Source organism: Equus caballus, chromosome 12 (assembly GCF_041296265.1).
Source record: "Equus caballus isolate H_3958 breed thoroughbred chromosome 12, TB-T2T, whole genome shotgun sequence".
Classification (NCBI taxonomy): Eukaryota; Metazoa; Chordata; class Mammalia; order Perissodactyla; family Equidae; genus Equus; species Equus caballus.
Window position 1 is genome coordinate 13725414 of NC_091695.1, and position 13657 is coordinate 13739070.

Sequence of the window (13657 nt, forward strand, 5' to 3'; positions counted from 1 at the left end):
TACCAGAGAAGCTTTAAAAATGCACATTTTGTATACCATTTAACCCTGGCCTACTGGATCAGAAACTCTTAGAATAGATACTGTCATCTGTCCAAAAATCTCTCAAGATGCTTCCAATGATCAGAAAAGTTTGAGAAGCGCTGACGTAGGCATTATTTTAAAATTGAGCAAATGGGGGTGCATAGACATCCAGTGAGGATATGTCCAAGCTGGGACAATAAACATGGATTTGTGTGGTCCAGGGCAAGGATTTCTTAATTATGACTCCTAATTCAGATGTGTTTCTGCCTTTTGATCTTTCTTATCTTTAATTCTGTGAATGCATCAATGTCAGAGATCTTCTTTTTAAAACACTATATACAGTCCTTCACATACATACACACATAGAGACACTTGCACAGATACACACTCTGCAGCCATAAACATAACCACGTGTAGGTAGTAACGGGAATAATCAGATTTAAGGAAATGGCAATAAAACAATGGCAAAATGATAATCAGGGATGTATTCATTTGCTATAGAAAAATAAAGCTCAGTTTTCACAAAGTAAATGAGGGATGTGTTACCAGGACAAATGTTGTTCATATAGGAAAGTCATGATTTTTGTCAAGAATGAGTCTCTCTGGAGTCCAGAGTTGGAAATTGGGATGCCAGTAAAGGAAGCCATGATACATGGCTCACCATATTCAGTGAAGCTGCTTGGTTCAAACATTGGAGGAAATATGGTTTCCCAATCATGAATCTCAGCAAATTGTATTTACCCTGTTGATTGAGTGACAGTCGCCTATTCATCACAGGTCACTTTGTTTGTCTTCAGATTTATTAGTTGTTCCTGTTAGTCATTTTAAATGTTAGGGACCACTGGATGCAGATGGCAAGTAAAGATTAGAGTCAGTTACAGAAGCATATTAATGAGATGTTACAATTAAAATGGGGATTTTAGAGTCTCTTCTTTTTTTTTCAATTTCCTTATTGTTTGCGTAAAGAAAATGAGTTCTAGAGAAAGGAAAAAGTTTTTCCCAAGACCAGAGGTTGAGAACAGGTCTTTTGTTTTTTTAAGCTTGAGTTTTCTCTCTTTCACATTCTGCACATACCTCCCTTCCCATTCCAACCTTACTAGGTTTAATTTTCACTGAGCTTTGGAGGGCTTGCATCAGAATGCTGTAGCTCAGATCTCTGTTAATTTTCATACAATATACACATATTGAGTATTTAGTATGTACTAACTGCAGTTCTGAACATAGAAAACAGCCATAAGTCCTCCATAGTAGACTCTCATTCTTTAAGGAAAATGATGAAAAAGGCAAACATGGGGAGAAGAAATTAGTGGTGCTGAGTATAATCATGCTGTGCTTCTGAGTTGAATAAGATTTTTATGGCCTAGCTATTTCAGAGAATTATCTGATTGTGAAATATTAGAACAAATATAATAATAAATAACAACTTCTATGTGTAGAGTGTGTTATTGTCTCATTTTTTCTGCAAAAAAATAACCTGTGAGGTTTTTATTGTCTTCATTGTACAGTTGAGAAAATTTAAGATCATCCAGCTTAAATTGATATTTCCAACTCTTTAACATTAGCCTTCTAGAAAACCTTCCTGACCCACAGTTTCCTCACTGCATTCTTTACTTCCACATTTCTCAGTGTATAAATCAGGGGATTTAACATGGGGCTGATAATGGTGTAAAATGCAGTCACTAACTTCTCCTCTGAAAAGATAGTATCGGGAAATGTATATGAAAGTACAGGGAACAAAAAAGATGATGCCCACAGCAATGTGGGAGCCAAAGGTGGAGATAGCTTTGCACTTGCTTTCTGCTGACTGCTGTCTCAGGGACACCACACTGATGGTATAAGAGGTTAGCAAGATAACAAAACTCTCCAGAGTAATGATACCTACTGTTGGTTTTCACAACACCACTAACAAAATATTTGTCTGTGCAGGCAGGTTTCAGCACAGAGTGGACATCACAAAAGTAGTGATAAATCTCATTGGGTCCACAAAAGTGTAGTCAGACTACCAGAGCCACTTGGATAAGGGTGTGTAAGAACCCAACTACCTAGTTCCCTGGCAAAATTTTATTGCCTCTTTCCTGGTTCATGAGGGTTATATAGTACAGGGGTTTACAAATAGCTACATAACAGTCATAGGCCATTACAGTAAGGATGAAGATCTCACTGCAACCAAATAAATGCCCCCCAACATGCACCCCACATAGGAGGTAGTTTTTCTCTTGGATAATAGGCCAAGAAGCATCTTAGGAGCTGTGACCAAAGAGTAACAAATGTTCATAAAAGACAAGGAATTGAGAAAGAAATATATAGGAGACTCGAAAAGATTGCCCTCATAAACTGGCAGCATGATAAGGAGGTTTCCAAGAAGAATGACTGTGTAGAAGAAAGAAAATACCACAAAACAAACTTCTTCAACATCTAGGTTCTTAGAAAGACCCTAGAAAATGAATTCAGTTGCATTGTTAACTTTTTTTCCTGGAATTAGTCTAGGAGGTCAAGATCCCAAGAGACAATTAAATTATCTGAAAGAAAAACATAACAAGGACTAACAACATTTACTTCTAACTCAAAACAAATGGAAAATCACTGTTGTTGAAAATGGAAAAAAAGCTACTTACTGCTTCTTAGCATGCATATTTCAACAAATTGAAATACACATTCTGATAATCTTACTTCCATATGATGGCCCATTCATCTACTCCAGAAGAGGAATCAAAGTCCAGTGAGATAAAGTTAATCCCCTAGTCACACATCTAACCAAGAGTCTCACCTGCCTTATCTTTTATTAAGGTTTTTGCATCTGTTTGTTTCTAAAAATTTACTTAGTTCTTCTTCTGTGTAAGGCACTCAACCTAATTTTGAAACAACTTCTGTGTCTGGTGATATGGTAACATTTATGTATCTGGAAAGATTTGTCTAAACTTTGACTCAGAAAGGTAAACGTATTTTTGCATTTTTAATTCTGAATACTGCCATGAGTGTTCAAGTAGTTGAAACTAGGTGACCTCTGCAAGTTCTTATCATGAAACTCAGATCTTTTTGTACAGGAATTTATGGTCCCCTGTCTGATATGAAGCTCTTATAGTCAAAAGGTGTGTGGTGTAGTAGAAAGAGGACAAGATACAAACCTAATTCTGAGATAACGGTGCTATAACTCTAGATGAATAATTTCTGTCATCCCATTTGTGAAATGAGACCGTTTCAATTTCATATCATCTATCATATTAACGATTATTTCTACCACGAATTAAATCAATTCTGTCAGCACAGAATAGCCATAAAATTCTGATAAGAACTCAGAAAAAGATAAGACAAAGCATTAACATAAACCTCTGGAGACAAAGAAAGCTCTGTTTGATTTGAAAGGAGGAGAGGGGAAGCCTCTGGTAATTTCTCCATCTTCCAACTCAGTGATTGAGGATTCTTCAAGAGTTGCTTTGCCTTGATATTTTAAAGATTTGTCTAAGTGAGAAAAAGAGAAAAAAATCTGCCTTTAATTTCACCATTGCTTCATGCATCCTTTTAATCTTTCAAGTTTCACGCTAGTCGATATTAGTTACCCGACTTAGGATGAATTAAGTATTTCGTTATTTGCTAAATTTAAAACTCAATCAATTCTTTCATTTAACACCATAAAACTAATCCAAAGAATTTCAGTAAACAGAAATAATTGTAACAGAAGTGGGAAGGGAAGAAAGTGAAAAGGGTAATAGGGCATATGTCTATGGTGACAGATAGTAATTGGTCTTTGGATAGTGAGCATGATGTAGTCTACACAGAAATTGAAATAAAATGATATATACCTGAAACTTATATAATGTTATGAACCAATGTTACCTCAATAAAAATAAATAAGTTGAACAAAAAAGAAGTAATCATTCTGTGATTGTTCATTGGATTAATGTGCTTCTATATATATTAGATATTAAATATTTAATATAACATATGATAAAATATCTCATTCGGGAGTATTTCTCTCTTGAATTTTAATTATTCTACTCTTTTGAAAATTCTACATGATTTGAAAATAGTGGCTTCAATAGTGCTATTGAGGTTCACTGCTTTTCTTTTTAATTGAATCTGCTGATTTCTGGACAACTTGATGGGTAGTTCATTTTCAGCCTATGTCTGAGATGAATCATAGTGCAGGCTTTCATTCCTTTACTTTTCGATTGTAGACCATTAAAGTTGACTCTTGACCACTAATATTCTTTCATATTTTTTCCTATTCCTACTCTTTCCTTTCCCTTCATTCTTGCTTTACTTTTTTTTTTTTTTTTTTTTTTTTTTTTTTACCATTTCTACCCTCATCTAACCTCCTTCTTCCTTTTTCTTACAATGTCCAAAAAGTCAAACATACTCTTAGTTGTTCGTACTCTTAGAGGGAACTTATGCACTGCCCACTACTTGGTAGTAAGCACAGCTGATTTCTTGATCCACTGCACCTTTTAAGAGAGGCTATATGTTCCTTTTTCAAACCATCTGTAAATAGCTGGAGAGGAGAAAAATGTATCCATTGTCTCCCCTTTCCTACTGCCCAAAGATCTCCCCACAGTGGACCATTCTCCCTGCAATTTCTGTCTATGTCACTGGACCCTTCCTGCCGTTGTAAGAGAAGACAGAGTTCAAATTAGCATCGGGGTCACTCTTAGCAGGAGGCTAGCTTGATGGGAAAGCCATTGGGCATATTTAGGCTCAAATCATGTTGCACAGTATCTACCAGTTCAGCAACAACAAGGAATCTCTGAAGTAGGATTTCAGAAGTGCCCACATGGGTGTGAGCCAAGGTCCTATCAAGTCAAGCCCATTAGTAACTTAAAGATGGATAGTAATTTCCATAGGCCTCTTCATCTATGGTCATGGTGAAGCCAGGCCATTGGGAGAGTGTCTCAGGCTACAAGCAAGGCAAGTACAGGAATCTGGGTTATCCTTCCAACAAATGAAGTCCAGTACAGTTGACCCGTGTGCCACTTATACCTGCTTGTATTTTCTAATGATATTGGGGTCTTGTTGGAGAGTGAATTACAATTACCTTTTTCCATGAAAAGAGATGAAATCGGAGGTACAACTCAACTTCTTCAAGGAGGTGACCATTTCTAGTTTCCTCAGAAGACTTAACGTGGGTTAAAAAAATCAAGCTCAGTTCCCTACTACTGCAGCTGCTTTTAGGGTTATAACTGATGCTTATCAACTTACTTCTCCAACCATCCGGGCTTCTTCTCCCTCACATTCAGGTGTTATCTCTCAGTCGCTTAACAGCTCAGGTGACACTTTCACCCAGAATAGATCTGATTATTTCCTGCTTTGCCCTTGTCAGTGAATCCCACTGAAAACTAGCAGTCTCCCTAGTCACCTTATACGTGATTTGGAGTAGCACCACCCCCGATACAGTATGTGTTTTCTCCAAAATTTAAAAGCCCATTAAGTAGTATGTCTTTTTCCTAATGATAGAAGATAGAATAGAAAACTCCTTCTTTATTGAGACAATCTCTGCATCCCCAAGACCACTGGATTCCTAAGAACTCTACCCATGTTACAATCCCATGAAATTTCACAGCATTTATTTTCCACGTCCTGCTTCTGTGCACTTAGTAGGTTTATAAGTTACCAATTGCAATGTACTGGCAAACAATGCTAAGGCAAAAAGAGTGGCTTAAAATCACGAAACCAGGACATAAAGGCTTACAGTAAAAATAGTTTATTTGATTATGATTCAGCAATTTAGGTTGGATTCAGCTGGGTAGTTTTTCCACTGGTTTTACCTGGAAAAACTCCCATAGTTTGACTGGAGTAGATGTTCCAATGTGGATTCATTTATACATCCAGAAATTGGCTTGGGTGCCTCAGTTCTCTTTGATTCTCCAGTGGCATAGATTGGGCTCTATCACACCAAGTTGGTTCAGGGCAGTGTTTGTTTCATGAAAGCTAGATCTTCAAGGCCTCTCAAGCCACAATGCAGGAATTGTATATTACTTTTCACCACATTCTACTTATGTGGTTAAAAGGTTACATATGACATGTGTCACAAGGTTAGCCCAGATAAAAGTATAGAGAGATAGATTCCACTTTTTGATGGAAGAATTTGCAAAGTAGTTGTGACCATTGTGTACACTGGATTGTACAGGATACTTTCTAATTCTTCTCAACAGGCTATTTAGCATAATGGTATCAATATAGTGGCTCATTTTTGCACAATGTTCACAAGATTATATTCCCTGGGATTCTAATATGAAAAAAAAAGACAAGAGATAACATGGTTCTCAGGCAAGAGTCTATCATCCTTGTCATGTGAGGTGAGTTCATTTTATTCTACTATCTCATTTGGTTGGAGAAGAGCTACAAATCAAGTGCTGGAGGCTCTGATACTTTAATAAAGTTAACATGGCACACTGAATCTTCAACTGGGTATACCACCTAAGTGATATCACAGTAGTACATAGTCAGATGAGTCATATGCTGCAATCCATCAGCGTTTTGCATGCATCATATCAATTAATTAAATGGTGATATTATAGGGAACTTGAATTTTTCAAATCTTTTGCGGTTAATTTTATCTCTGAAATTCCTTCCATCATAAGGTTTTGCTTCTGATTTTCTGCTTTGATTAGTGATTAGTGATGTTGACCGTCTGTTCAATATCAGTGGGCAATTTTCATGTGTTCGTTGGAGAAATGTCTATTCAACTATTTTGTCCATGTATTAATTGAGTTATTATTTGTTACTGAGGTGTAGGAATTCCTTGTATATTCTGGATATATCAAGTATATATTTGCAAGAATTTCTTCCTAACCAACGGGTTGCCTTTTCTCTCTGTTTATTGTGTCCTTTAATGCATAGAAATTTTTACTTTCAATGTAGCTCAATTGATCTATTTTTTCTTCTGTGGTCTGTGTTTTTGGTGTCATATGCTAAAAATTGTCACCTAAAGTAATATACTGAAGCTATTCTCTCTACTTTTTCTATAATTTCATACTTTTAGATCTTCTGTTTAGGTCTTTAACCTATTTTGAGTTTATTGTATATACTGTATAGGTTAAGGGTCTACCTTCATTCTTTTACATGCTGATATCTAGTTCTGCCAATATCATTTGTTGAAAAAACTGTCTTTTCTTCATTGAATGGTCCTGGTACCTTTGTAGAATGCCATTTGACCATTCATGTGATGGTTTCTTCCTGGACTCTATTCTATTCCATTGGTCTATGTGCCTGTCTTTTTGCCAGCACCACGATGTTTTCCCTACTGGAGCTTTACATTAAGCTTTGAAATCAGGGAGTTGGAGACCTCCGACTTTGTTTTTCTTTTCAAGAGTTTCTTTCCTTCGGGGTCCCTTAAGATTCTATATTAATTTTTCAGATATTTTTTCTATATCTGCAAAAATGTCATTGGAGTTTTGATAGCATTTGTATTGAATTGGTATAATTTTAAGTATTATTGACATATTCACAATATTAAGTTTTCCAATCCACAAAAATGTAATATCGTTCAGAATTAATACCACATATACACGCATGTACTGCATAATGATATTTTGGTCTATGAGGAACTACATATATGATGGTGGTCCCACAAGATTACTACTATATATCACAGTGGTGCCTGATGAGCAGGGCTAGGTCCTCACCTGGGATCCGAACCTGCAAACCCTGGGTGGCTGAAGTGGAGTGAGTGAACTTAACCACTAACCTACAGGGCTGACCACCTGCTGCAGCCTTTCTTAACTCCACCAGTTACAACGTTAAATGTGGAATCTCTGCTGCCTGAACCCATATCAATAAGTTCAGCCTGATCAAACTTTATGATTCTTCTGTAATTATCCCATACTTGTAATACCTATTCCCATATATATTTCCCAGATTTCTGTCTGAATAAATTAGAAAACTCAAGCAGTTATTTTGAAGTGTAGTGCACCTCCTCATGTGTCACACTTTGTACCTTAAGTTTAGGGGCCTACTAGGACTTGTGTCTAGTTATAGGTCTGGAAACAAGGAGGGAGAAGAGGTGAGTCCTGAGAAAAATCAGCATTGTCTTTCACGGCAACTGCCTGAAGGGAAGCCATAACAGTTTCCTCAGGTAATGCAGGATTAATCCTTCAGAAATAGGGGGAGAAGCCAGTGTCACTGAAAGTGGAGAGGCCTCTTCCGTTAACAAAGAATATTTGTCTTCTTTCTGTTCCATCTTCATTGTTTCCTCATCCATCCAGTGATCTAAGCCAGAACCTGGGTTTTGTTTATTATTCGTCTTTGGAAAATCTTCATTCTATATCAAGTTCTTTTTTTTGTAACTCCTAAATGTTTCTTGAACCATTCTCTATCTCTCCATGTTAGTTTGAGTTTCCTAGATGCATAGCCTGAGGTGGGGATTTTTATGAAAGTGATATATAAGGAGAAAGGTTGAGGGAAGCTCACTACGGTAGAAAAGAAAGGATGTGGTCTCAACTGGAATCTAGCTTCAAGCTGGATCCATGGGAGCTCTGGAGTATACATTGTACTACAGAAGTGATTCCACCCTGAGGCAAAGGGACCAACATTTGTTACCCTTGCTCCAGTCATCCATTGGCCATTTTTGGGCCCTGGGATGGTGGGCATAATCACACAGGTGAAACAGCTTCAATTTTCTCTGATGCCGTTGTTGAGAGACAATGAGGCTGTAAGCTATTAGCAGCCCAAACACATAGCAGCTGGGTCCTAGGAACACTGGCAGTGCTGGATGCAGCAGTGTCCAACACACACTGCATCCTCACGGCAACATCAGAGTTTAGGCTTTCATCTTTTCATACCCAAATTATTGCAAAACATCCTAACTGCTCTCCTGCTGCCTCTCCTGACCCCTCCAATTCATTTCCCATACCATACCTAGAGTTGTCATTTTAAAATTCAAATCTAACTGCATCATTCACTAGCTTAAAAGACCTTAAAATATTTCCTCTGTGGTATTTAGCATTAAACCTTCATTTGAGTATGAGACCCCTCTTGATCTTCCCTGTTCCTGTGTCTCCAGCTTCACATCTTGCTATTACCCATTATTAAGTTGGTCCCCAGCATGTTGCTTGGCACACAGTGGGCATTCAAGAAATAATAGTTGAATGAATAGATGAACTAATGACCACAGCTATATTGAATGGATTAGGTTTCCTGAATACTCATTTTAACCTTCCGGGCTTTGTTATGTATTCTTTCTCCTAAGAAGGCTCTCACACTGACTGATGCCTATTCAGTCTGCTGACTCTTTTTCTTCCTTCAGATCCCATTTTTTTCTATGTCTTTTATTCTTGGAATCTTTCCTGAACCCCCAGGTCTTCATTGTGTGTTCCTCATGCATGCTTTCATACCACCCTGTGCTGTCACTATCTTAACATTTATAACAATATTGTAATTTTAAGCTCTCTTCTGGGTGTCTCTCAGTGGATCTTAGGCTCTGTGAAGGCAAGACTCGGTTTCCTCTTTAATCATCACTGAAGTATCAGCCAGTATCAGTGTGCCTGAAACAATCCTTGTGTTCAAAATATTTGTTGGTTAGTGAATGAAGGATGGAAGAAATAAATGGAATATATTTACCATGAAATTGTTTTTTATGTAGACAGAGCTACACATTTTTAAAAGGAGCTTTTCATAATGAAATGTTACCAGAAAGTATACCAATTTACAAAGAATTATAACAAAAACAGCCCACATTTATAAGATGATGAAATCTTGCTGAGCAGAGAGAATATCAAGGTAAAGCATTTCTTTATTCACTGAAAATTTCAGTTTCAATTTTTTCCCCATGACATAGTTGAAGTATGAGTAAAAAAAAATTTTGACGTCCCTCATAGATCTACCCTGAATTCTCCTATCAGGCTGAATCACATGAAGGTAGTAAAAAAAATTCCCTAGTTAGCAGTATCATGATTTGCTCTATATTTTGTTGACTTTATTCATCATCACTTATACTTCTACTTATTCATTCAATATTTATCATATACCAGATGTTATTCTTCTTATAGAAACTATTGTTAGTTAGCAGGAAAGTACTTACGGAGTACGACTGTATATTCAATAAATGGAAATTCTTCTCTGACATTAAGATATTCTTTTATTTGTCATCACTTTTTCTGATGGGACATGAGCATACGATGGTGACATGAGCAATACAAAATGATTCTGAACCCTACATGGAAATTTGGAAACATAATGTAATATTTGTCACTTAACTATTAGAGGTTAAATGGCACATTGATTTTAGATTCCTAAAGTATTTATATGCCAAAATATTGCAGTAAGCGTATTACCATCAACTGTGATATATAAAAAAGCAGAGTTATTAATAAAAATATTGCAGTTTGTTGTATGTGTTTAATGCATACTATATTATGTTATAATATATGCATATTATAATATTTATTATATATTATACATACATATATTGTGTCTATCAGCTCAGTCCCTAGGTCAATAGATGGTAACTGTTACAATTATCATACTTTTCTATCATCATTGCCCGGCAATGTATCATAGCAGTTAAGAGCATGTCTGAGAAATCAGTTAGATTCTGATTAGTGGCTCTTCCATGCATCTTTTTCCATACTTCGTCTTTCTGGCTGTCTCCTCTCCTGTAAAATGGGGATAATAGCAGCACATACCTCTTTGGATTGTTATAGAGATTACTGCTCAATATCAATATATTTTATTAAGTCTTTTATTTTATTTTTATTAGAATGAAAGATTATGAATCCATATACATGGATGAACTAGTAAAACTAAGCCCCATTTTGGTAGAATTTTCCAAATATGCAAAGAGCGGTGCTGGGTTAGATCTTTCTCCCTTTTCTTGCAATCTTTCTGCTCCTTTCATTGTAGAATCCATGATTCAAAGCAGTCCATTCTTTTTCTTTATCTCATAGATATTCTTTGCTGAGACCACCTAAGACATCCTTTTGACCATTACCTCAGTTGAATCAGTGTCAGGATCCAAAGATATTTATTTTTCACCTGAAAGAGCTTTCCTACTACACAATTTCCCAATGGCATTTTTCATCTGGGTATTTCTTAAGGCATAGATTAAGGGATTTAACATGGGGGTTATCATTGTATAGAATACAACAACTGCTTTATCAATTGATAAAGTAGCTGAAGGTCTCATATACACAAATATGCAGGGCACAAAGAATAAGACAACCACTGTGATGTGGGAGACACAGGTGGAGAGGGCTTTGCACCTCGCCTCCATGCTGTGGGTTCTAAGAGAGCGCAGGATGACCACATAAGAGACCAACAAGAGGAGGAAGTTTAACACACAGATGAATCCACTGTTAGCAGCAATGAAGAGGCCTGGAGTGTGAGCATCCATGCAGGCAAGACTGAGCAAAGGATTCAGATCCCTCATAAAGTGATCTATGATATTAGGGCCACAGAAGGGCAATTGGAAGATGAAGAGGATCTGCATGGTTGCATGAAGAAATCCTCCCACCCACACTACTACGATTAGCAGGCCACACACCCACCGATTCATGATGATTCTATAGTGCAAGGGCTTGCAGATGGCTACATAATGGTCATAGGCCATCACGGTAAGCAGGATGACATCGGCACCTCCAAAGAAATGTTCCCCAAAGATTTGGGTCATACATCCATTAAATAGGATGATTTTCTTTTTATGGAGTGAATCTATGATCAGTTTGGGGGTACTGACAGAAGAATAGCAGGCATCAATAAAGGAGAGATAAGCCAGAAAACAGTACATGGGGGACTCCAGTAATGGGCTGACAATGATGGTGACTACAATGAGCACATTTCCAACCATAGAAATAATGTAGACAACAAAAAACACAAAAAATATGATTTTCTGCATCTTTGAATTCTCTATGAGCCCCAGTTGAACAAATTCTGTCACGTTCTTATTCTCCATGGGTTTTGTTTTGGGTAATCTTATTACCTGAAAAAGATCAGTTTTTATTAATGCAATCTTGAATTTATTAAACCTCTCCATCTAATAAATAATAAATTCCTAGATTTTATTGAGTTGTGAATCTTATGAGATTTTTTGACATAGAAAAATGTTCTGAGTTATTGAACCTTACTCAGATTATGTTCTGGATAAAGATTCTGTTAAGGGTATAGACGTGAGGAAATGCAGAAGCATAGAAGCAGGAGAATATCTATGTGTGCTTAATCAATCACCTGAGGTGACTAAGAGCTGACCCTGAAGTAGATTGCACACATAGCGGCAGCTAAGCTTGAAAACGGAGTTAGAACATGGATGTAACTGCTGTGAATGCAAAGCTAAAGAATTTTCCCTTTAGTTTTAGGAAATGGGTAACCATGGAAGGCAATTGATAATTGAGTGGAAGGATGAAAAAGAATTTGAGGAAAGAGGAATCGTGGATATAACTATAGGAAAGATCTTTGTGTGTCTTGGATGACGTCGACTGAGGTTTAGTAAGAGGATGGAAGCCAGAGAGAGGAACCCGAATATCATGCTATTTGTAATAGTTAACGTTAATTATAAGAGGGCATTGGTGAAAGAATGTCATGAAAAGATACAGGCGTTACTGTAAAATAATTGATAATGCATATTGTCTAAATTGAATAATAGCTAATAAATACATTTTTTAATTACAGATTGCTATGTGCATGCTATGGTAGCGACCTGTGTGGTTGGTATTATTTCATCCACATTGTAAATGCGGAAAAAATCTCAGAAACTAATGTTAATAATAATACTACTGATAATATTATCTAAAATGTACCGAATGCCTTCTGTGCTCTAGGTATTTTTGCAAACATTTGGTTATTTAATCCTCACTATAAACCTATGAGAAGATTACTACTCTGGTTTTTATACTTATTTTACACATTAGGAAATAAAAGCATAGAGAAATTATGGATTCTGCCCAAGTTCGATCATATAATAAAGGACAAAGAGAGGATTAGTTCAGATTATACTTGTTAACTTTCCTTCCTCCAAATTCTTAATTCATGCCCTACATTACCATATTAGGATAAACAATGCTGAACTAGCGATCTCCTTTTGATATGACCCTAATAATTATAATTGAATTAATACTACTCAGAGACAAGTGTATATGAAGCAATTTCATCAACACATACAACGAGTAACATAATGGAATCCCCAAATATTAATAAAAATGTGATACTGATTTCAGTGAAGCTCCCCTTTAACTTTGCCTCTCCCTCAGCCTCATTTCCTTCCTTCCCAATCCCCCTTCACAGTGTGCACCCCCAGAATTTTCTGCAAAATGTTGAAAATAACTACCACACTGGTTAAGTGTGTTAGTTTTAGAATCAGAAAGACCAGGCTGGAGTTTTGTCTTTTCCGCTTGCTACTCCTTTTAACTGGGGAAGGTTACCTTGGCCCCTTCCATCCTTATTTCCTCATCCATAAAGTGAGAATAATGCTAACTACTTCACAGGTTGTTATGAGAGCTGATTGAAGAAATATATATGAACATACTCTCCACACTGCTATAGACACATAAGGATGTCCATCTATTATTGTGATTGTATATGCACCTAGGAAATGGGAAGAACTGACATTTTGAAGATAGTACAGAGAAACATTTAGCCATGCAATAAATTCAGGAAGATTCATCTCCAACTTTACTTTTTTTAAGTAAATTTATTGGAATTATAACAGTTTAAA

The 13657-nt window shown here is 36.6% G+C and overlaps 1 protein-coding gene and 1 pseudogene across 1 annotated transcript; both read right to left on the reverse strand.

Annotated features, from left to right (window-relative positions):
- Positions 1–1587: 1587 nt before the first annotated feature.
- Positions 1588–5112, reverse strand: LOC138914999 (olfactory receptor 4S2-like; annotated as a pseudogene).
- Positions 5113–10975: 5863 nt separating this feature from the next.
- LOC138916610 (olfactory receptor 4C46-like) lies at positions 10976–11902 on the reverse strand. The gene has a single exon (XM_070229557.1). It carries the CDS (start codon positions 11900–11902, stop codon positions 10976–10978), a length of 927 nt encoding a protein of 308 aa, XP_070085658.1.
- Between the last annotated feature and the right edge of the window lie 1755 nt (positions 11903–13657).